The 25078-nt window shown below is 32.3% G+C and overlaps 1 protein-coding gene and 1 long non-coding RNA gene across 31 annotated transcripts in view; one reads left to right on the forward strand and one right to left on the reverse strand.

The window, feature by feature from the left end:
- Positions 1–25078, forward strand: part of Trpm (transient receptor potential cation channel, subfamily M) — a 403692-nt gene that overhangs the window by 205809 nt on the left and 172805 nt on the right. For all 30 annotated transcript variants that reach the window (XR_012408366.1, XM_073992979.1, XM_073992998.1 and 27 more), the window contains one exon: positions 23089–23237. Coding sequence is in view for 5 of the 30 variants with exons in the window: in XM_073992975.1 (XP_073849076.1) it covers positions 23157–23237 (81 nt within the window). In the remaining 25 variants the exon portion in view is untranslated. The remainder of the gene's footprint in view (positions 1–23088; positions 23238–25078) is intronic.
- On the reverse strand, positions 3194–4423 carry LOC141406781 (uncharacterized). Its single transcript, XR_012413505.1, has 3 exons — positions 4206–4423; positions 3431–3605; positions 3194–3365 (listed from the first exon to the last, which is right to left on the reverse strand). It is a non-coding gene; the product is annotated as an uncharacterized lncRNA (long non-coding RNA).

The raw sequence follows: 25078 nt of genomic DNA on the forward strand, positions 1-25078 counted from the left end.
CTTTAACCATAGGAAGAACGCTATCGCTTGTGGTGAAAATCGGTTCCTATATAACGGGAAATCCAAGTAGAGGTACTTTTTTTAATAGCATTTTTTGAGAGATCACGTGTGAGTCGTGTCATGCCTTCATGCTATTATACCCTATACGCAGAGAAAAAAATATGTTTGATCCAACAATATTCCAAGAGCAAAATATATATTGTTAAAATATTGTTGGATTCCTTATGTAGTATTGTCAATCCAACAATCGTTATTGTTACACTGGACTATATTATGTGTTCTAAATATAAATATGTATTGTCACTTGGGCACTATAACGTTTTAGACCAAACATGTAATTGCGATAGTTTTGGTCAGATGTAACAATATTTATTGTTGCAATTCACAATAGTTTTGGTCAAAATGGACAATAAATATTGTTAGAACTTACAATAGTTTTGGTCAGAAGTAACAATATTTATTTTTGCAATTCAAAATAGTTTTGGTCAAAATGGACAATAAATATTGTTAGAAATTACAATAGTTTTGGTCAGATATAACAATATTTATTGTTGCAATTCACAATAGTTTTGGTCAAAATGGCCAATGAATATTGTTAGAACTTACAATAGTTTCGGTCAGAAGTAACAATATTTATTTTTGCAATTGACAATTGTTTTGGTCAGAAGTAACAATATTTATTGTTGCAATGCGAAATGGTTGGAATAAACATTGTATGCCTACCTTTTTAATGTGTTACATAAAAAAAGTTTCATTGTGTTACATATTTCATAAATTATTTTTAAAAAATTAAAATAACACTGATTTAAGAACTGTAAGATAACTTTCATTTCGACTGATGATAATTTTATTTAGTTTAACACAGAGTCTCTTGATGTGCAAATAAAGCATGTTGTGATTCCAAGTCGTTAGTAGAATTTAAAGCTAAATAAGAAAAAGAGAACGTGTTATAAATATCGCTTAGTAAAAGTACAAAAAGAAGATACTTTCTAATTCATTTTATGTCCAAAACAAAATCGGTTGAAGAAATGTATTGTTGTACCAAATTACTGAATATAATTGGTTTTAGACAAGTTTTATGTTTTCTTAACTAAATTTAAAAAGGCAGACAAATAATTCTTAAACCGCTTAATAAAAAAAATAGTATCAAGAAGTTAGTTAAAAACAGACACACATAAGGAAACACAAAACTACGCAATAAAATACAAGTGTCAGTAGTAATCGTTTCTTTGCTTTTCATTGACCATGCATTGCAAAAATTATTAGACTTTTGCAACGCGCTCTTTGTATTTTAAATTAAAATAAAATTCCGACAATTCTTTCACAAAAACACAAATTAAAAAAAAAAACTATCTCTATTTTCTCTTCCTATAATGAGTTCCAACCACCTTTTTTGTTTTTGGCTCTCCACAAAAACACACACACATAACAAGATACATACGTTAGTAGAAGAAGAGATTCAAAAGAGATGGTTTCAAACGACAATGCAAAATAGTATTGGTCAAAACAATGGACAATAAATATTGTTAGAATTCATAAGAGCTTTGGTCAGAAGTAACAATATTTATTGTTAGAATTTATAATAGTTTTAGCCAAATGGACCATAAATATTGTTAGAATTCAGAATAGTTGAGGTAAAATTAACTATATTTACAATAGTTTTGGTGAAAACTACAAACGCGTGTTGTAATAATTATTATTTAAATCTACAACAAAAGCTAATTTTTTAAATTACAATATTTTTTGTAAAAACTCTAGATTATGATAGTTCCTGCCATCGGTATTGTTAATGATTTTTACAATATTTCGGAATGTCGAAAGTTGTTTTTGTTTTTTATGTTTGGAGCAAAAGATGTTATTTTTGGATTGCAATTAAATTCTTGAACAAAACAAATAAATTGTTGGAGCACAAATTGATGTTTTCGTTCCAACAAAAGCGAATATTTTAATATATTTTCTCTGCGTGTACACCACAATGTGAAAAGGGTATTATGTTTTATTTTTAGTACTTTTCCCGAAAATGCATGTAACACCGCGAAATATTCGTCCTACACCCCAAATGTGGTATACCAAAATTCATATATTAACGAAATAAAGCGATTTTGAAATTTCAAACTCCAAGCCGCAATTATGGACCAATCGTCACGAAATTTTGTATGGAGGTCGTATGGTATGGGCCAAAAACAAAACTTTTATCCGATTTTGTAGCGACTCTGTTGTTCGCAATAATGGTCTGTTCAACGCAAAATTTTAAATAAGGTTTGGGTTTACGAGAAAGAAGAAGCATGCCAGTTAACATCATGATTAGATAATAGTTTTTGTATGCAAATTGGTAAAATTGTTGGTGTAATGATATCTTTATTCCTGGAAGATATCTTCCACCCCCTTATGTTATATTTAGAAGATAACTCTTGACCTTACCAGTGATCATGATGATTATGCTGATGTATGTGGTCAGATAACACAGTCACTGCCTCGATTATACACGCAGAGAAAAAAATATGTTTGATCCAACAATATTCCAAGAGCAAAATATATATTGTTAACATATTGTTGGATTCCTTATGTAGTATTGTCAATCCAACAATCGTTATTGTCACACTGGACTATATTATGTATTCTAAATATAAATATGTATTGTCACTTTGACACGATAGTTTTGGTTAGAGGTAACAATTTGTGTTGTTGCAATTCACAATACTTTTGGTCCAAATGGACAATAAATATTGTTAGAACTTACAATTATTTTGGTCAGAATTAACAATATTTATTGTTGCAGTTCACAATAGTTTTGGTCAAAATAGACAATAAATATTGTTAGAACTTACAATAGTTTTGGTCAGAAGTAACAATATTTATTGTTGCAATTCACAATAGTTTTGGTCAAAATGGACAATAAATATTGTTAGAACTTACAATAGTTTCGGTCAGAAGTAACAATATTTATTTTTGCAATTCACAATAGTTTTAGTCAAAACGGACAATAAATATTGTTAGAACTTACAATAGTTTCGGTCAGAAGTAACAATATTTATTTTTGCAATTCAGAATAGGTTTGGTCAGAACTAACAATATTTACTGTTGCAATGCGAAATGGTTGGAATAAAAATTGTATAACTACCTTTTTAATGTGTTACATTTAAAAAAATATAAAAAGTTTCATTGTATTATTTATTTCATATATGATCTTTAAAACATTTAAATAACACTGATTTGAGATAATTTTAATTTCGATTGACGCTAATTTTATTTAGTTTAACAAAGATTCGTCTCTTGATGTGCAAATAAAGCATGTTGGTAAAATATTTCTTGTGATTTATTCGGTCAGGAAAATTGTGAATCCCAGTCGTTAGTAGAATTTGAAGCTAAATTAAAAAAGAAAAAATGTTAGAAATAACGCTTAGTAAAAGTACAAAAAGAAGATACTTACTAATTAATTTTATGCCCAAAACAAAATCGGTTGAAGAAATGTATTGTTGTACAAATTACTGAATATAACTGGTTTTAGAGAGTATTCTTATTAAAAATTTCCACTTCAGCTGTCGGTGATTAGTTTTATGTTTTCCCAATTTTAAAAAGTCTGCAGCAAAACAATCCTTAACCCGCTAAATAAAAAAATATTAGTTAAAAACAGACACACAAAACTACGCAATAAAATACAAGTGTCAGCAGTAGTCGTTTCTTTGGTTTTCATTGAGCATGAATTGCAAAAATTATTAGAATGTTGCAACGCGCTCTTTATATTTTAAATTAAAATAGAATCCCGACAATTCGTTCACAAAAACACAAATTTAAGAAAAAAAAACTATTTCTATTTTCTCTTCGTATAATAAGTTTCAACCACCTTTTTTTGTTTTTAGCTCTCCACAAAACACACACACATAACAACTTACATACGATAGTAGAAGAAAAGATTCAAAAGAGGTGGTGTCAAACAACAATGAAAAATAGTACTGGTAAAAATGGACAATAAATATTGTTAGAATTCAGAACAGTTGAGGGAAAATTATCTATATTTACAATAGTTTTGCTCAAAACTACAAACGCGTGTCGTAAACATTATTCAGTACAAAAAGAACCCAAAGGGGATTGACGTTTTCACGAAAATTTAATTTATTGTGTCAAAGATGTATGAATTATCGGAATTCTTCTTTAATATCTCCTTGCAACGCAAATTCTGCTTCAACCTCCACTTTTATATTTACCGCTTCACAAAACCACATGAGAAAACCAAAAACAAAAAAACTACATGGCATTTTAAAAGTAGATAATGCCATAAAAAAAGAAAACACCGACAGTTTTAAAATAATAAAGAATTCAATAGATTTAATAATGTATGACACTTTTATTATTAGATTTTTTGCATTTTTGGAATGTTGTTTTTTTAAGTTTATAATCACTAATGTTTTACTTTTTTTGATCCACTTCCTTTGACTGCCAAACAAAAACTGATTAGGGATAAAGAATGCACAAACACAAATAACTTCACCGGCTGCCACAAATAAAGTAAAGAGGGCAAATCAAGAATGCAGCTACCAGTGATGCCAGATTTGCCGATTTATCGGCATTTTGCCGATTTTTAGTCCAAAAAAGTAGAAATGCCGATTTGCCGATTTTTACCCCTAAAATGCCGATTTTTAGTTAAGGCAACTTGTTCACATCAAATTTCCATTTTGTATGAATATTGTTGTTGCTAGAACTAATTTGGTACAATAACAAAGACAACCCTATCGTCAAGAGTAGTTTGATTAATAATAATAACATTTTTTTAACATTTTATAAAAACAGTTTGAATTTTCTTGATTACCATAACGTGTACTTCAGTATATACACTACCGATCACTTGAATAGAACCCCCCTGCAAAATTTTTTTCAACCTCCATTTTTTCCAAATTATACAAGATATGAAATTATTAAGTTTTATTATATTTTGCTTCATGTGTTTGGAGTAAACATAGTCATTCATTTGCATTCAAATCCAATTTGTATAAGAATTATGCAAAAAAAAAAAAAAAAAAACAAAATAAAGTCAAAAATTGAAGTAAAAAAATTGGCTCATTTGAATAGAATCCCCCTATAAAACTTGGGAATACAGGAAGATTGTAGTAGAATATCGATGCATATTTACTCTATATTGAAAACGAAGTACATTCAGTAATATTCAGTAAAAGTATACCCCTCCTGATTAAGGATACACCCGTATATCCTGCTTTGGCAAGGATTCTTTAAATAATCGGGTGTAATGCCCAACAAAGCTTGCTTTTTTCATTCAACAAGTTTATTTTTGGAAGATTGCTGTCTCCTTTAGTCGTACATTTTACGCATAAATCATTCCCATACATTTTAGAGAATATTTTCCACTCTAGAATATGGCGGTCCCGAAAGGACATCCGCATTTCTTTTCAAAATTTTAAGTTTTTATGACTCGAAGTGTACAAACGTTTATAAAATCGTGATGAAATTTCCACACGGGATATCCAAAAATGTTACTCACTACTGGATATGTCTGTTTCAGAACTCCTTTGTAAATTGTCGTGCGCATTTAGGGCGAAAGAAATCAAGTTCTTCATAATTAGTAAGGACTATCCTTATTAAGTAAACAATTGCATAACTATAGAACTATTTTTTCGCTTCTATTAAATGGAAGACCATCTTCTAAATTGTTTCTGTAGCGATGAATGTGCTTTTATGGTGCTGGAAGGCACTACTAATTATTAAGGACATGAGCGTCAATTTACGTCACCTTAATGCGTACGGCAATTTATAAAGGAGTTCTGAAACAGACATATCCAGCAGTGAGTAACATTTTTGGATATCCCGTGTGGAAATTTCATCACACTTCGAGTCATAACAACTTAAAATTTTGAAAAGAAATGCGAAAATCCTTGCGTGTCCGCCATATTCTTCAGTGGTAAATATTCTCTAAAATGTATGGGAATGATTTATGCGTAAAATATACGACTAAAGGAGACAGCACGCTTCCAAAAATAAACTTGTTGAATGAAAAAAGCAAGCTTTGTTGGGCATTACACCCGATTATTTAAAGAATCCTTGCCAAAGCAGGATATACGGGTGTATCCTTAATCAGGAGGGATATACTTTTACTGGATATTACTGAAAGTACTTCGTTTTCAATAAAGAGTAAATATGCATCGATATTCTACTACAATCTTTCTGTATTCCCAAGTTTTAAAGGGGGTTCTATTCAAATGAGCCAATTTTTTTACTTCAATTTTTTAATTTAATTTGTTTTCCTTGCATAATTCTTAAAAAATTTGGATTTGAATGCAAATGAATGACTATGTTTACTCCAAACACATGAAGCAAAATATAATAAAACTTAAAAATTTCATATCTTGTATAATTCGGATAAAATGGAGGTTGAAAAAAATTTTGCAGGGGGGTTCTATTCACGTGAGCGGTAGTGTACGTCAAGGAAATTGTTCGAAAAACGAAATTGTCGAAAAGTGGGTTAGTGGAAATAATTAAAAACTGCACAAACTTTTACATTGAACTTTGTGGTCAGATTTTGAAGCGGTTTAATTTTGAAAATAAATTTAAGTGCCTAGCTTCAATAAATCAAAGTTTTATAATAAATGTCACACAAGATTCATTTTTCAACATTATAAAGGAATACGAATGCTTTATAAACATAAACGAAAAGCAAGAATCACGAGAACTTTCACGTTTAAATTTCAAAAATTTGTTTAAAGATAAAAACGGAGAGTTGCTAGAATTTTGGAAAACAATGTGTGAATTAATATGTGCAAATTCTGAATCATTATTTCTTATTTTGTCCAAATTTATTAAACATGTTTTAGTCTTGCCACATTCTTCAGCAAATGTGGAAAGAGTTTCTAGCCAAGTAAATTTAAATAAAAACAAGTGCCGAGATCGATTAGTTAGGGACTCGATGGAAGGAATTCTCTTTACTAAAGACTACTTAAAATTAAATAAGTCTAACTGTTATAATGTTGTCATTAAAAATGATTTGTTACAAAACTTTAATTCAAATATTTATTACAGAAATTGAATTTAACAACCAACATTTCAAAATTCCAATACAACTAGTAAGAAAGTGTCAGTCGGCTTTGCTGACAGCCTTTGTGAATTGAAACTTTCTTCTGCGGACATATTTTGAATTATTGTCTTGGTTTATGAATTGTTAATTGTTTTGTTGCACTTAAAATGTTATTTTTTAACTTATGCTTATTAAATATAGCAATAATTTTAACGGAAATAAACGTTATTTAATTTGCCGATTTTTTACCGATTTTGAAAATTTTTTGCCGTTTTTGCCGATTTTGGCACCCGAAAAGTGCCGATTTTCGACCAAACTTATCTGGCATCCCTGGCAGCTACTAGAATCCAGAGAAAATACTCAACAAGTTAACGGGAGAGAGTACAGTCAAAAATATGTATTTTTGAACTAATAATAGAAATTTTCAATCCAAAATTGTGTATCTACTGAAAAAAACAAAATAACAATACGTATTTAAAACTACAACAAAAGCGAATTTTTTAAATGACAATATTTTTTGTAAAAATTCTAGATTATGATAGTTTCTACCAATTGGTATTGTTAATAATTTTGAAAATAGTGCGGAATTTCGAAAGTTGTTTTTGTTTTTTATGTTTGGAGCAAAATATTGTATTTTTGGATTTGCAATACAATGCTTGAACAAAGCAAATACAATTTTGGAACAAAAATTGATATTTTTATTCCAACAAAAGCGTAAAATATTTTTTCTCTGCGTGTGCAGGGATCCGTCAGTTTTAATTATGTGTCGCAGTTATATTTTACTACCTTTTGCACGAAGTAAGAGGTTTGGTCAAGGAAAATGCCAATAATTTTTAAATTTTTTTAAAAATGATTGTGTAGTTTTTCGCTATTGAAATTTACCATTGATCATTGTGGGAAAAATATCCAAATGTTACTTTTTGTCTAAATTTTAAATTTTGGGGCCATATTCCTACAAACTACGAACAAGAAACTTGAAAACCAACTCTTGACCTCTCTTTTGATGCAAATTAAGTCAATAATAAATTATGCAAAATTATATCAATAGCATAACGTATCGTAATGTTATGCCCAGAAGAAGTGGCGTAGGGTATCATATGGTCGGCCCCGTTCGACTATAGCCCTTATATGCTTTAACTGTTTTTTTGTTTTCAAAATTATACAAAATTTTAAAAGTTGTAGTTTTGTATATAATTTATTTTATTTTATTTTGTCTACAAACTGAACCCTTCATTTGTATTCAATTTTTTTTTACTTTAGAATTATTGAATAGTACCCACATAAAAAAGTGTGTATAACCAACCGTCTCGCGTTAATACTAACCGGCCTCCGTCGCCACTCCAGATAACAATTGGTAATCTTCGTTGTAACTAACAGGCCTCTGTCGCCACCCCAGATTTTGTTGGATGAGAAAAGAAATAAACATCACCAATAAACCAGCATATTATTTAATATTAAAAACTGATACTGATTGTTTTTTATTTTTGGTTTCTTTTCTGTCTCCACTGATCTACAAACGGTATCCTGGGCTATCGTCGAAATATTGAAAATCCCTCACCTAAACAGGTGGTATTACAATATCAATATATATTAACCGTGAATTGAAAACGGGGAAATTTTTGTAACATTCAGTAGTATGGGGAAGTATACGCGCAGGAAAAAAGGCCTCTCTAACATAATGTAAGACAACTACTTAGACCATATTTTGCAAATTGCTAGCCAGGTTTCAGTGCTAAAATTTCTGTGCAAGATCAAGCATGATTTGCAGTGTTTTATGGCCGGGGTACATAAGCTGCCTCGCCTGATTGCCTTGCTTTCCTGCTTCATTTCTGACACACTTTCGAACTAGGTTGCCCTTTCCTTCTTTATTCTTTTATTTTTATTATGTCAGAAATGGGGCAACAAAGTGCATATTTACATTAGGCAAATTTCCTTGCGGCAATTGTCAGTTTGTAGGTGAGAGAGGGTGCTGAGAGGCAATGGGTTACCATATGCCTCACCTCTCTCTCCTACAAAATGACAATTGCCGCAAGGAAAATTGCCTAATGTAAATATGGACAAAGCAAGGCAAGCAGGCGAGGCAGATTATGTACCCAGGCCTTTAGTGCTTAAAAATTCAAAAAACTTTTTTGTTGAATCGTGCCAAACCCGAAGTAATTGAGCTGTAACTCGAAGAGTTTTAGAGATATGAACACGAAAATTTGACACAAGATAAAGTAGAAGTCGTAGAAGTAAGTAGGTAAGTCGTAGGAAATGATCGATATGTCCCAAACATATTTTGCAGCAAATCCCTCTTTTACTTAAAGAGTGGCATAACTCAAAAATGCGTTTTCTGAGTTAGCAATTTCTATTTTTTCTACAACTTCTACTTTATCTTGTGTCAAATGTTCATCTTCATATCTCTAAAACTCAACGAGTTACAGCTCATTTACTTCGGGTTTGGCACGATTCAACAAAAAAGTTTTTGAATTTTTAAGCACTAAAACACTTCAAATCATGCTTGATCTTGCACAGAAACTGATATCTGGCTAGGTGTTTGCAAAATATGGTCCAGGTAATTGTTTTATTTGTTGTGTAATAATCTTTTTAAGTTAAGAAGTCAAATTTCAATCGCCAACCAAAAATCGGGTTTTTCTCGAAACTTGATTTTTTGAGATGAGTCACTCTTTGAGTAAATGAGCGATATGTTTGGTTCCTGCAAATAAAGTGAGCGTAAATTTCGATGTAAAAGACATTGAAAAGTATGCTCACTTACTCTGTGAGCGCACACGGGTTATAAGTGACATACACACATTTATTAATTTTTCCTTTTTTTGAAATACATGCAAATACCAAACACAAAAGGAACAACAGACGCATAGGTACATACAAAATTCCAAATACAAGAAACACATAACAGACTTTAATGAACGAAAAACAGAATGGAATAATTTATAAGAAAGTAAATAATAAGTTGTGTCACACTAGTAAAAGCAAAAAAAAAAAAAAAAAAAAAAAAACAAGTAGAAACTATCTATATATATAAAAGAGCTTAGTGAGTGAGTGAGTGAGTGAGTGAGTGAGTGAGTGACTGACATATCATCGTCCAGACGAAACCGCTGAAGCTAGAAAGCTGAAATTTGGACTGTGGGTTGCTGTCGGTGTGTAGGGGTGAGATAAGGCTGGGTTTTTGGAAATTCGACCTAGAAGGGTACGAAAAGTACTAAAAGGTACTAAATATGGTACCCTTTGTATTAGGCAAACGGGAAGAGCTAGAATTCTGAAATTTGGAATGAGGGTAACTGATGGAGAGTTAGAAAGATGTACCATAGGGTTTTTGGAAATTCGACCTATAAGTGTACGAAAAGTTACTAAATTTGGTACCAATTGTATATTTTGAGTGGATATAGCTACAATCTTCATATTTGTTATGGGAATCAAGGTTGGGAAGTGGTGTTGATATAAGGAAATGATTTTGGAAGTTCGTACTAATGTGTACGAGTAGTACTAAATGGTACTAAATTTGGTACAATTTGGATTTGGGTGAACGGATAGAGCTGAAAACCTGAAACTTGGAATTTAGATTACCGTTGAAGCCTACGATTGAGATGTGGGTGTACTTTTGGAAATTCATACTTATGTGTACGAAAAGTACTAAATAGTACCAAATTTGGTACAATTTGGATTTAGATAGACACGGAAACCTGAAATTTGGAATTAAGATTACTGATGGAGTAAAGGATTGAGGTAGTTTTGGAAATTCTTACTTATGGGTACAAAAAGTAGTAAACGGTACTAAATTTGGTACAAATTGGATTTGGGTGAACGGATAGAGTTGGAATCCTGAAATTTCGAATTATGGTTACTGTTGGAGTGTATGATTGAGGAAGTTTTGGAAATTCTTACTTATGGGTACGAAAAGTACTAAATTTGGTACAATTTGTATGTGAGTGAACGCATAGAGATGGAATACTGAAATTTGGAATTAAAACTACTTTTGAAGTGTAGGATTGAGGTAATTCTGGAATTCGTACTTTTAAGTACGGAAAATACTAAATTTGGTATAAATTGCATTTGGATGGAGAGATGGCGCTGGAATCCGCAAATTATAATAAATAGTAAATAATAAATCATAAATAATCTATATATATAAAAGAGCTTAGTGAGTGAGTGAGTGAGTGAGGGACTGACATATCATCGCCCAGACGAAACCGCTGAAGCTAGAAAGCTGAAATTTTGACTGTGGGTTGCTGTCGTTGTGTAGGGGTGAGATAAGGCTGGGTTTTTGGAAATTCGACTTAGAAGGGTACGAAAAGTACTAAAAGGTACTAAATATGGTACCCTTTGTATTAGGCAAACGGGAAGAGCTAGAATTCTGAAATTTGGAATGAGGGTAACTGATGGAGAGTTAGAAAGATGTACCATAGGGTTTTTGGAAATTCGACCTATAAGTGTACGAAAAGTTACTAAATTTGGTACCAATTGTATATTTTGAGCGGATATAGCTACAATCTTTATATTTGTTATGGGAATCAAGGTTGGGAAGTAGTGTTGATATAAGGAAATTATTTTGGAAGTTCGTACTTATGTATACGAGAAGTACTAAATGGTACTAAATTTGGTACAATTTGGATTTATGTGAACGGATAGAGCTGAAAACCTGAAATTTGGAATTTAGATTGAAGTGTACGATTGAGATATGGGGGTAGTTTTGGAAGTTCGTACTTATGTGTACGAAAAGTATTAAATGGTACCAAATTTGGTACAATTTGGATTTAGATAGGCATGAAAACCTGAAATTTTGAATTAAGATTACTGATGGAGTGAAGGATTGAGGTAGTTTTAGAAATTCTTACTTATGGGTACGAAAAGTAGTAAACGGTATTAAATTTGGTACAAATTGGATATGTGTGAACGGATAGAGCTGGAATCCTGAAATTTGGAATTTAATTACTTTTGGAGTGTCGGATTGAGTTAATGTTGGAAATTCGTACTTTTGGGTACGGAAAGTACTAAATGGTACTAAATTTGGTACAATATAAATTTTGTTGAACGGATAGAGCTGAAATACTGAAATTTTGATTTAACATTACTATTGGGGTGTAGGATTGAGCAAGTTTTGGAAATTCGTACTTAGGGGGAACGAAAAGTACTAAATGGTACGCAATTTGGATTTGATTGAACGGATAGAGCTGGAGTGCTGAAATTTGGAATTAAGATAACAGATGAAGTGTATGATTGAGGAAGTTTTGGAAGTTCGTACTTATGGGTACGGAAAGTACTAAATTTGGTACAATTTGGAATTGGGGGAACGAATAGAGCTGGGATCCCGAAATTTGGAAGTAAGATTACTTATGGAGTGTAGGATTGAGGTAGTTATGGAAATTCGTACTTATAGGTACGAAAAGTAGTAAATGGTACTAAATTTGGTACAATTTAAATTTAGGTGGACGGATAGAGCTGGAATACTGTAATTTGGAACTGAGATTACTTATGGAGTGTAGGATTGAGGTAGTTATGGAAATTCGTACTTATAGGTACGGAAAGTACTAAATGGTACTAATTTTGGTACATTTTGGATTTGGGTGAACAGATAGAGCTGGAATCCTGAAATCTGTAATTAAGATTACCTATGGAGTGTAGCATTGAGGTAGTTTTTGAAATTCGTACTTATGGGTACGGAAAATACTAAATGGTACTAAATTTCGTACAATTTATATTTGGGTGAACGAAAAGAGCTGGAATCCTGAAATTTCGAGTTAAGGTTACTGTTGGAGTGTGGGATTGAGGAAGTTTTGGAAATTCGTACTTATGGGTACGAATAGTACTAAATGCTACTAAATTTGGTATAATTTAGATTTGGATGGACGGATAGAGGTGGAATCCTGAAATTCGCAATTACTGTTGGAGATAGTTATTGAAATTCGAACTTTCATACGAAAAGTATTAATGGTATTATGAATAGAGGTGGAATTTTGATATTATAGCCGCTGTTGGTGTGTAGGGTTGAGATATGGATGTGGTTGTGGATATACGTACAATAAGTGTACGAAAATTACTAAGTAGCACAGAATTTGTTCCAAATTGTTATTGTGTAAAGGCGTAGAGCTAAAATTGTGAAATCCGGTATTAGCATAGCAGTTGACGTTTAGAGTGGAGATAGAGAGCAAGTTTTGGAAATTCGTACTAATGTATACGAAAAATACTAAATCGCGGTTGGGATATAGTTTTGGATAAAGGGAAGTAATTTTTGAAACTTATACATACTATAAGTATTAAATTTGGTACCAGTTTGGTGTTGCATGAATGGATATACATAGGTGGAATTGTTGTATGAGGGATTGTGTTGGTGTTTAGATACGGATTTTTTGAAATGCATACAAATTCTAAAATTAGGCTGAGGGCTGGATGATTTATTGAGAAATACGAAATGTACTAAATGGTATTAAATTTGACGTTGGGTTGGAAGATGGAAAAAAGGCCTAAAAATGTCTCAAGAATTAACTGCTATATATAGGGTAACATCCTCTGAATAATAGTTTTTTTCATGATTTATATATTGTTTTCCGCATACGAAGTAGCGGGTATTTTGCTAGTTAATTATAAAATATAGAAACACCGTTGAACGTTTCTCTTTTGTTGTGAAATAAAACTCATTCTCCTCAAAGATAGAATCGTCAGCGGGAAATCGGTATCTGAAATCAAATGATTATATAATTTAATAAAAAGATACATTCATATTTCGAATATGTATGTATATGAAAAAAAACATAAAACATTGTTCCACAACATCCCATACGGGACAAGGGAGACTTCTCTCATATCAATGAGTGCACCCCGATTCATATTTAGCTCAATCGCCGAGTCCGAACGGCGTGTCTTAAATTTTCTTTTCTCTCTTTTGGGCTCGTTATAAAACTATGTTTAAAATTCCGAGGTGGTAACTCGATTATAACTATTTTTGGCACTCCTTTCCATACGAGTGGGACCACTGTGCGCTGCCGTAAATACCAGATACTCTTTAGTGTTGTTATTCCAGCAAAACATCACAGTTTGTTGTAATCTTTGAGTTAATTCATCTCAGATAGTTTTTAAATTACAATTATGTTTAAACAATTTTAAATATCTAATGAAAACTCAAGAAAAACTAAAATATGGAAGTCAAAACTTAATTAATTTTACATTATCGATTTGCTTGCTAGAAACCACAGAAGAGAAGGTAGAATAAACGTTAAATCCGAACTGTATTAATATTCAAATACCTCAACCTATGGATTATGTGGTTTATGGTTCTTAGAAATAGAAATATGAAAATTGATAGCTTCATAAGCTCACTATTTGCATTTTATTCCATAGCAGTTTCTAATGATGTGGCATAGCTAGCTGTTGGTATAGGCAAAGAGGTTGATATATCCTTTTCTGAAGTGCTTGCTTGACTATTTAGAAAATTAGAAAATATTTTTTTATGTTTTTTGAAGCATTTTCATATCCTTATAATTAAAGTGTACTCGTTATTCACAATTGTGCTCTTCATTCATTATATTTTTTTAGATATTAAACATTAAATTATTATTCAATCTGCTATGTGTATTGATAAATTGACAATACATGTTATTATGATATTCATACATATTTTGTTATGATATGCAATATTAAAAAATACCACGCAAATCGCATAAAAATAATCATTGATTGCACTTGGAATATTTGATTTCCTTTTACTCCACGGTCGGGTGCATAGATTGATTGTTATTGAGTGTCAGTGGAAGTGAACGTGCGTGGAAAGTGGTTGCTTTTTATTATGCCATCAAATAAATAATAAAAGTTTCTCATGCAGACTAAACAGCCAGAAGATTTATTTGCATTTTACTTTCTTCCACTAGACAGGATTCGCACAAATTCACTCAATCTCAACGTTGCCAGTATATTTTTTTTATTATCATTTATCACCACGACAGATAAGCAATGATATTTATGTCCCTCACTTTCTCCTTTCTTTCTCCAATATCCGCAAGTTTATTTATTTGGAATCTGTTCGCTGCAATTGATTGAGAAAAAGCTTTAACAACAGCATTGGTAACATTTGTATCCGGCATTTGTTGTCTAAGAAATGGTTATTGTAAAAAACGTCAAGGAACATTGTCGGTGTAGGATGAAGCAAAAGTTGGAGTTCAAGTGTTTCCTATAAACATCCTAACTTATGTAACAAACATTTTCGACATTTTTCCATTCTTTTCTTTCCGAAGCTTACATAATTCTTTGGCAATTGCCCACAGGCATGGAGTGGAAAATGGAAAACCCATAACAAGTATCAATGTCTTCAAGGCAGAATTGTTATTTACCATTTTGTCATGAATATTTTGTGGATTATTTTGTTTTAATTTTTACGACATGGAATTTTTGAGAAAGAATTTTGTGCATAGTTTACAATAAAATAAATAAATAAGACATTTCAAAAATACAAATTCCAGATACAAAGTATGAGAGAAGACATCATTTGTTCATGCAAATAAAAACAATTTTTTCTGAATCTTTTAACAATGATTTTTGGAATTTTAAATGTTACTTTGTTCACTGAAATTGTTGGTTATATTCTGGTACGTCAGTCTAGTATAGTATATAAGATTTTATATTATTTTGGATTTGGCTTATTTACATTGGTGTTTTTAGGGTCAATTCTCTATTTTGAATTTTCAACAGAAACATATGCTTTGAAGTAAATAACTAAAGTATCAGTCGTTTTGACGCCACTAATCCTATGACATAAAAGAACTGTGCACAGTGGATGCGCTGATATGACATATTTCAAAATATTAAATTGCAAAATAAAATCAGGACATTTTTTCCCGTTTCAAGTAAAAACCCTAAAACAAAAAGGGAAAGGAATTAGACTTTAAATTATTTTAGGATTTCTAGAGGATTAACAAAATACGTTTAATGTTTGGGGATGACCAAAGATTACAGTTTAAAACTACGGTAAATTTTAGGATAAAAACATGGGTTGAGAACCCATTCCTAAAAAAAGCTTCATACTATGGAAAAGGAAACACAAGCGCCAGCAAACATTCTTAGTTGATTTTAACAATTAATTGTTAAACTATAATCACATATCTGCTACTTTTGGGCTATTTGGTCGACTTTTGTGAATGATGTAGCAGATAGTACATAATTACCATTGGTCAACAACAACAAATATAATCACATATGTTTGGGTGTATATGCAAATGAATCTCTAACAAAAACAGAACTGATTTCAATTGAATCAAGCAAAATGTGTAATTGCTCCAGAACCTGCAATAATCTACAATTTTTTGACAACTTCATAAAGGAACTAAAAGTCGAAATTTTGACAATATTAGATAGATTCTTATCTAGAACAGAGCAATTAACTGTGTTAACTTTTATATTGAGCTTTGTGTAGAAATTTTAAAAGTACTTTACAATATATGTTATTTTACATATGTGCTGTCGCTTTGCATATACATTTTGTATATAAAAAGTGTCAACTCTGTTGCGTGGTAAATTATATTTCATTATTTCTGAACAAAAAACGTTGAAAGCCGGCAGCGTCTCTCCACGTACCGGCGCTATGAAAATAAAGCGGAAACAGTTTACTGGGGTTATCAGAAAAGTGAGGCCAAGTACAAGGTTGCATGGCCATAGGCAATTCATAACGAGGGGCGTGCGGCGAAATACAACCATGGGGTATCTACAGGCCTTCTTAGGTTGGGTTTTCACAGACACAAATAGAATGTCGGGGAAATAAGAAAATGAGGAAAAATTAAGCATTATGTCCGGCATATAAAAGGGCCCAAAAACTTAAAATGTCCTCTCATTTTCCAGTATTCTGCCCAAACGGTAATTGTTGTCAATTTGGTAACATAAAAAGTGAAACCCCAATTCTGTTGGAATAAAACAAGTGACTTGGTGTGAATTTCTTTTATTAAAAGACAATTTTATTGTCTATAAACCCTTGTTGTGGGCGATAAAAACAAATTGTAAGTTGTAGAGGTTTTGCTGTGGAATTTTGAATTTTTTTATTTATGGTGTTTTGGCGTTCGTTTATTTTTTTTTTTAAAGATATCGCCAACCGCCAAATTTTGTCATTTACTGACCTCCCCGGATGTCTATGCGGAGAGGTCAGCTCATGTTTTACATACATAAACCCAATATATTTGACCGTGGTCGGTCAAATATATTGGATTCCCCCGGGGAAATGCACACCAATCCAAAAGTAGTATCTATGGGAAATCCAGGTAAAAAGAAGTAGCCCAAGTTGAAATTTGCTTAATACCGGAAGAGCGCTGGCGCACCGAGGTGTTGCCTAAAAAAGAAAAAGAGAGTAGCAAAACAAATTATTATAAGAAATAAGAAATAATATTATACTATCAAACCAAAAAACAAAAAAAAAAGATATAAAACCTCTAAATTTCTGAAACTATATTTATAACCTAGATTAAGTTGTGTTGTTTATGTGATGTCTAATAAGTGTTAGCTATAAGTTATTTCTCATTGTAAGGAACATTAACATCTTGTTGATCGATTTTAAGTGTAGGGTTACCCAAAATTACGTGGTTTTTATATAATTTTTGAAACTTTATTATTCTTTGTGCGGACGAATTGAAGTGTCCGAAGGCCGACCTAAAAGAGCTCTCTTAGGTAGGAGATATATAAGTAATTGTTGGCCAGGAATTTGGCATCATTGCGTTTTCCTCGTTAATTGAGGGTAATCTAAACTAATGATGTTTTACAAACACCCTTGGGGAGTTAGTGTTCCAAAAATTCAGTGTTTTATTTACGTTTAGATGTTAGGTTTAAGACCAAAAATGATTCATGTAATAAATTCTGTTTTTGTGTAAAAATGTTGTAAAATTGACATGATGTGATAGTGTTTACATTACAGAGAGGGAGGCAGTGGAAGCCGTTGTGAGGTGAGTGTCTGTAGGGAGTGGGGCCCTTATAATGATTTATGGTTATTTACGGACTTAAGGGTCAAGGATGGGCGGGCGAAGTGTGGGAGCACCTACACCAAGCTCCCCTGTTTCTAGTGTACTTGTGTTTGTAATCGTTTCATTTTATGTAGTAATGTGTAGTCTTCATTTTTAATTGTTCGTCCCCTAGGGCTACGGTACCTCCAACTGAGCTAGTTGGTACCTCCCCGTAGCGCCACTGCAGGTGGCTCGTAACAACTCATATGTAAAAAAACATATCGCGTAAAGTACCCATAAGCCTGACTATTTTGAAAAGCAAAATAGAAGTCGTCATCCCAAATAAAAACGTTAAGTGTGGTTTATTGCTGTCATAAGCAATACTCGAGATGGTATTTACCGGGTATTTACTATTTGGTATTTACTATATTGAATCGCTAATACAACAGTTTACACCCTATTTCTGGGTTTAGGTTGTGACATCTTTTAAAAATGGATAGTTTTACAATACTTTAAACATGTGGGTAAATACTTGGGTAAATACCCGAGTATTTACCCAAATGTTGGGTAAAAACTCTTTAACTGCCGAACCACTTGACGTAGGATGACGAAATTTGGCTCAAATCTTACCTATATCAAGAGAACATCTGGTATTGAAAATGGTCTCTGGGTCCATGTTTTGATATACCTCTCGATTTAAGGTATTTTTTACCTACTAGCCACATTTTACAATCATATTGGCTGATATTTGGCACAGTGAGTTTTCAATATGTCGAAAATATCCTTGCAACAATTGCAAGAAAGGGTACCCCGATTTCGAGTATTTACCCAAATCTTGGGTAAAAACACTTTAACTACCGAACCACTTGACGAGGGCTGACGAAATTTGGCTTAAATCTTACTTATATGAAGAGAATATCTAGGTATTTTTTACCTATTAGCGACATTTTTCAATCATAGTGGCTGAAATTTGGCGCAGTGAGTTCTCAATACGTGTAAAATATCCTTGCAAAAAGTTGTCAACATAGGTCCACGTTTTCTAATAGCCCCCATATAAGAGTACCCCGATATCGAGTATTTACCCAAATCTTGGGTAAAAACTCTTTAACTGCCGAACCACTTGACGTAGGCTGACGAACATAGGCTCAAATCTTACTTATATCAAGAGAACATCTGATATTGAAAATGGGGCCCATGTTTCGATATAGCCTTTGGGTCCATAGGCTATATAACCGTACCTCCCGATTTAAGGTATTTTGTACCTATTAGCCACATTGGCACAGTGAGTTCTCAATGGGTCTAAAATATCCTTGTAACAATTTTTCATGGGTAGTCCGCATATAACCGTACTGCGATTACATCACAATTATGTATTTTAGTAGTTAAATAAATGATCAGCATTTTCTCCTTTTTTGGATTATGGAGGAATGAGACTTGTGTTAGGGAGTAAACTACATAAAAACAGAAAAGTAATATAAAGTAGCATGCAAAAGAGCAAATGTAGTTTTACGTCGTTTTCACTTGGAAGAGAATCGACAAATATTTTAATTTTATGTTTATCTAAAATGACCTAGGTCATCTTGTGCCTTTTTATGAAAATATTTGCGATTTATTGCTGCTTATGATGATAAGTTTATTATGAAAATTATTTTATATAAAAATAGGTAAAAAAACTTTTTAAGTTAAACGGTTTTATGTTAAACATACATTGCAATGTTTAAGATACATAAATGTACTAAAAACCAAAAAATAATAAAATAGATACAGTCGTGGGAATTATAAACATATGCATAGACTAGACTAAAATAAAACCGTGGGGCACGTCAATTGTCTACAATCAAAATGTTCGTTTTGTAATGTTACACTATAATAAGGCAGTTGTTCAACCGACAGCGATGGACGTGTGATAAGTAGGGATAGAATGTGGAAACAAGCTAGCAAGCTCGATTATAAGCGAGTTTTAGAGTTTCATAGTGGTGAGCGAGTAGTACTTTGTCGATTAAAGACAAAGTACGAGCAGTAAAACGATTCCTCGCCAGCCAGCAGTGTGAATGTCCAACGATAAACTAGTTGGAACATCTCTTTTATTTACATGGAGTGTATAACTATTGGAATTTCCATGAGCAAGAAAATAGTAAGCAATTTCCTCACCGTATGCGGGCCAACTGCCTAACGACGAATTAAACGATTCTTCTATCGCACATTAAGTCGATAATTTGTAGACAATTGACGTTCCCCACGGTTTTATTTTAGTCTAGTCTATGCATATGTTTATAATTCCCACGACTGTATCTATTTTATTATTTTTTGGTTTTTAGTACATTTATCATAAACATTGCAATGTATGTTTAACATAAAACCTTAAAAAGTTTTTTTACCTATTTTTATTTTCTAGTTTTTAGTTTTTATTTCGCATTCTGTTTAATTCACTTAGTTCTTCATTATTGCAAGGTTTCTTGCCCGTTAGTTTATTGCAGTCCAACTCCTCTATACGTAGTCCCTGCAAAGATCTTACTCTACTAAGAGCCACGTAGGCTTGACCTTCTTCAAACAGTTTCGCACCTAAGTATACGACTGCGTGATCCACAGTGCTGCCCTGCATTGTATGTATTGTAGAAGCCCATGATAGTATTAAAGGCAACATTCTTCTTTCAGCCGTCCTGTAATTGTACTTAGCTGGAAACTGTATGGCTTTCGGGTGTATAAGATGTAATGTATAGTGCACTGTATTCTTCTTGTCAAGCCCTTTTATTTGATACCCATATTGGTGGGATTGATAAAAAAAAATTGTTATCAGCCATTTGGTAGCGGCCATCTTAGATTTCAATTTTGCATAGTAAATTGTATTCTGCTTGTTGAGACCTTTCATTTGATACCCATGTTGATGGGATTGATAAAACCTAAGTTATCCGCCATTTTGTAGAGGCCGCCATCTTGGATTTTAATTTTATATAGTACATTGTATTCTACTGGTTGAGGACTTTCATTTGATACCCATATTGATGGGATTGATAAAACCTACGTTATCCGCCATTTTGTAGCGGCCGCCATCTTGGATTTCAATTTTTTATTCTGCTTGTTGAGCCCTTTCATTTGATACCCATATTGATGGGATTGATAAAACCTACGCTATCCGCCATTTTGTAGCGGCCGCCATCTTGGATTTCAATTTTTTAAAGTATATTGTATTCTGCTTCTTGAGGCCTTTCATTTGATACCCATATTGATGGGATTGATAAAACATAAATTATCCGCCATTTTGTAGCGGCGGCCATCTTGAATTTATAATGATAATGAATAAACATAATTGTATTGTCACCAAAATCCAAAGTGTATACAAAATTTCAAATTAATCGGTTGACAGGAAGAGGGTGAAATTTGAATTACTAAATTTGACCCAAGAATAAATAATAAATAAAACAAACGGGGTGAGCTAAATAAAACCATTTAAAAAAGGCTCACTTACGTAGTTTTGCCAAAAAATATATCAGTTACGGAACATTTTTTCAAAAACGGAAAAATTATATGGAAAGCTCTTAAATAGTACAACTACGTACTAAATTACATAAGTCGATTTATGTCGTATTCCAATAAAACCACTGAGTTTTGGATAGATTGGATTTTTATCGCAGGTAGCCTAAACACAAAGGAATATAGTTTAGAGGGGGCTTGCATGCTTCCCGATGATCAGGTACTTGATAATTTCTAAACCGCCCTTACTACCATAAATCACAATTTTACTTTTATTGATATTCACGTGTTCTACGCGATATAAGGTATTTTAAAATTTTCAGCCAAATTTTCCAATTAATCACTTTGAAATATTTTCGGAAGTTATAAGGCCTTTCTCGAATATTTTAGAGTTTAGGATTAGAAGCCTCCATTTATATAAAAAGAATCTAAACTCCACTTATAAGGATGGTGTATATAGATACTACTCAGCTTACTTACTTAGATGGCTTTTATTCTAAACAGAACATTTTGTTCCATAAGCCGAAGTAAGAATAGAATTTCAAACGCATCGATCTTCTACTTTACTTCCCCAATTTTGGATGCAGGTTTTGTGATATCATCTTTAACTTGGTCTTTCCATTTGAGTTTTTGCCTTCCACAGGGACATATACCGTCAAGTGGCTCGTATTCATATGTTTTTCTTTATCCATCCTGTTGATATAGCCCTGCCAACGCAATCGTTGGCTTTACTAGATCGATGTCGGTCGGCTGGTCAGCGTCAATGCATATTAGTCCGTAATTCTTTCGAAACATTTTCCTCTCAAACACACCAAGTTCTGCCTTATCTACTTTCGCCATTACAAATGCTTCGGATCCATACCAGGGCTGCCAGATAAATGGTCGAAATGACGATAAATAAAATATAAATCGTGAAATCTATTTATAAAATCGTCAAAAAAATCGCCAAAAATTAAAATGCCCTCATTTAGTTATATTTAAATACATATATGTTTAATTAAAACAAACATAAAATGGATATTCAAGTTATTGAACATGTTTTTACTCATTTTTAACAAGTCGTGTATAATCAATGTGTCAAACAATTTGTTTTGTTAAGTTTCAAATATTATATATTTTACCGTTTTCTTTTACCTTTTGGGGATATTTCGCGCAAAAAATGTTGAATTCGCATTTTCGGTTATCTTATTCAATTCGCCTACATTGATTTCTTATGAAGAGAATTTCGATATAACGTTTTATTCAAATTTACTTGGATGAAAACACGTTCAAAATGTGGGCAAATACCCAATGGGTAAATACCCGGTAAATTTGGTAAATACCGGGTAAATACCCATTTTTGGTTATTTATTTTGGGAATTTACTATATTGATTCGCCAATACAACATCGACAGACCGTGTGGTGAGGTGACAACTCAAAAAAGATCCGAAACTGCACATGAGCAATAATTTTGAACTTTTTTGTGGAGGAATAAACAGTTGACCGTTTTACCGAGTTCTCCTTTTTACAAAATTACAAACTCAGTATTTGAAGAGTGTTTACATTACTATTTTCAAATTTTTTGAATGTGAATTATTCAAGTGCTAAAAACTCAGCATTAAAACCCCTTTAAAAGCTCAGTATTTTATAATAAAAATAAGTACCTTTTAAAAAATATATTATATTCGTCACTCTTTCTTTTTTTTTAGAATCTAAAATTTTCAATACGTTGCCGTTGATTAATTCTGGAAGAAAATAAAAAGAATCGGCCTCCTCCATGTTGGGCAAATTTACATCGAACCATGTTCAGGTTTATCATCAGTATTCGCGTACTGTATCATTGAAGAAACCGAAGAAGGTAAGTCTTCTTGTTTTGTTGTGACAAGCATCTTGTCTATCTGCTGCATGTTTCGTTTGTTCTCTAACTAATTTGTTTTTTGACGAGAATAAAAAGTAAACCAACAGTGTTAATAAATTAAAAGGACAATTACATTCCATTATATAGCCTTTTTGTCGTCCATTATGATTTATGTCTTTTTGTTTTTTGTTGATTGACCTTTTTGCGCTAAATTATTAACATTCAATATAGCTCCGACTTTATTTATATGCTTCTTCTGTTATTAATAAACATATATTTTCGTTGTGTCATAAACAAGTTATTTTTTGTTCATTTCTGTTATGTTCCATTGTATTGTTCAGGATAAGGATCAAACCATGAATCCATTTATTTGTCGTATTGTTTTGTCAGCCGTCAATGGTGTCGTTATTTTTTCAATTATTGTGAAGAAAAATGAAAAACGACGAACCATACCGCCACCTCATTTTGTCCACAATAAAGTTTAGTCATGATTTTGTGGTGTTGGAAGTGTTTTAATATCCATGTCGATTAATCACATTCAAATACACGGAAATCACCAACTCGTTGAACGTTTTGCTTCTTGGTATACTATCGTAGAAACTATCCAATTTACTTTGATTATTTATTAAAATTAGAATCAGACAACCGATCAGCGTACATTCATTAAAAAGTTCTATGAGTGTTTGGTGCGTTGAAGTGCGGAAATATGTATAACGTTTTTGAGTGAATGTAGAATTAAATTTGTTAAACTAGACGACGATGATGAAGCCATTAAGAGAAGGTGGAAATTATAGTCATTATAGAAATGCTGAATCAGTGTATGAAAATTATTCTACGAAAAGAGGGAGAGCGCCCAACCCCTTTAAAAAACTAAATTTGCCTTCAAGTATGAATAACATACACTCCACGTCAGTAGAATAGAACACCTACATGTTTGTTAATGTTAGTTTTTTTATACCAAAACGAATGAATCTACGTTTTTAATCTTGTAGGGATTTAAGGTCTATAATGACAAATGTATGTTTCTAGCTCTTCGCGAAATGATTTTCTTATCATTTTCCGATAATACTATGAAAAATAGGCATTTATTTTTGGTCATCAGGATAGAACAATCATTATATTATCGCGAATTGGTGAGATATTAACGCCGAATTTTCTAACAGTGGATTAAGTAGGACTTTCTAATCATTTTTCACCAAAGAAAACCTGTAAGTAAATTGGCAGATAGTTGAAACATCTCGGAATATCAGTAGGAGTCGCGCAGTTATGTCATATTTCTTGACAGTAAGATAGAAAATGACACAGACAACCTCAGCGGATACAATCGAGTGCTTCGGATGCTGATGGAAGATGGAAAAAAATTATGAAAAGCGTCGAAATATCTTATAAAAACTGTGATGTTTTGTTCAATAAAATGGTTTTTCCGCAAACGATTTAATACGAGCTAAATATGTCAATAATGTGGTGAAATCCAAAATGCGAGAAAAACGGTTGGTGTGAACAGTGTTTGAAATACGTATTGTAAAATATATGATAAAATATACCGTTGAAACAACATGAAATAAGCATTTTAGAGTTTCAGAATGTTCTGAAGAATTGCTGAGAACTTTATTTGGAAGATTTTTGCAAAAGATTACTTGGTTCAACTCCCAATAGTTTAGCTGATACTGACCAGAATTTCAGCAATTATGTAAAATTTTCTATATTTGATCGATTTTGATGTCCTAGATGGAGTTTTTCATATGTGGTCTGAGTTTCTGAGATAAAGACCCGATAAATGCAAAAAACTGTAGTTTTAGCCCGGTTTAGATGAGGCCATAAAATACGACCTGGACTTGACA

The sequence above is a fragment of the Musca autumnalis genome, unplaced genomic scaffold (assembly GCF_047663935.1).
Source record: "Musca autumnalis isolate F117 unplaced genomic scaffold, ASM4766393v1 scaffold_5, whole genome shotgun sequence".
In the NCBI taxonomy this organism is placed as follows: Eukaryota; Metazoa; Arthropoda; class Insecta; order Diptera; family Muscidae; genus Musca; species Musca autumnalis.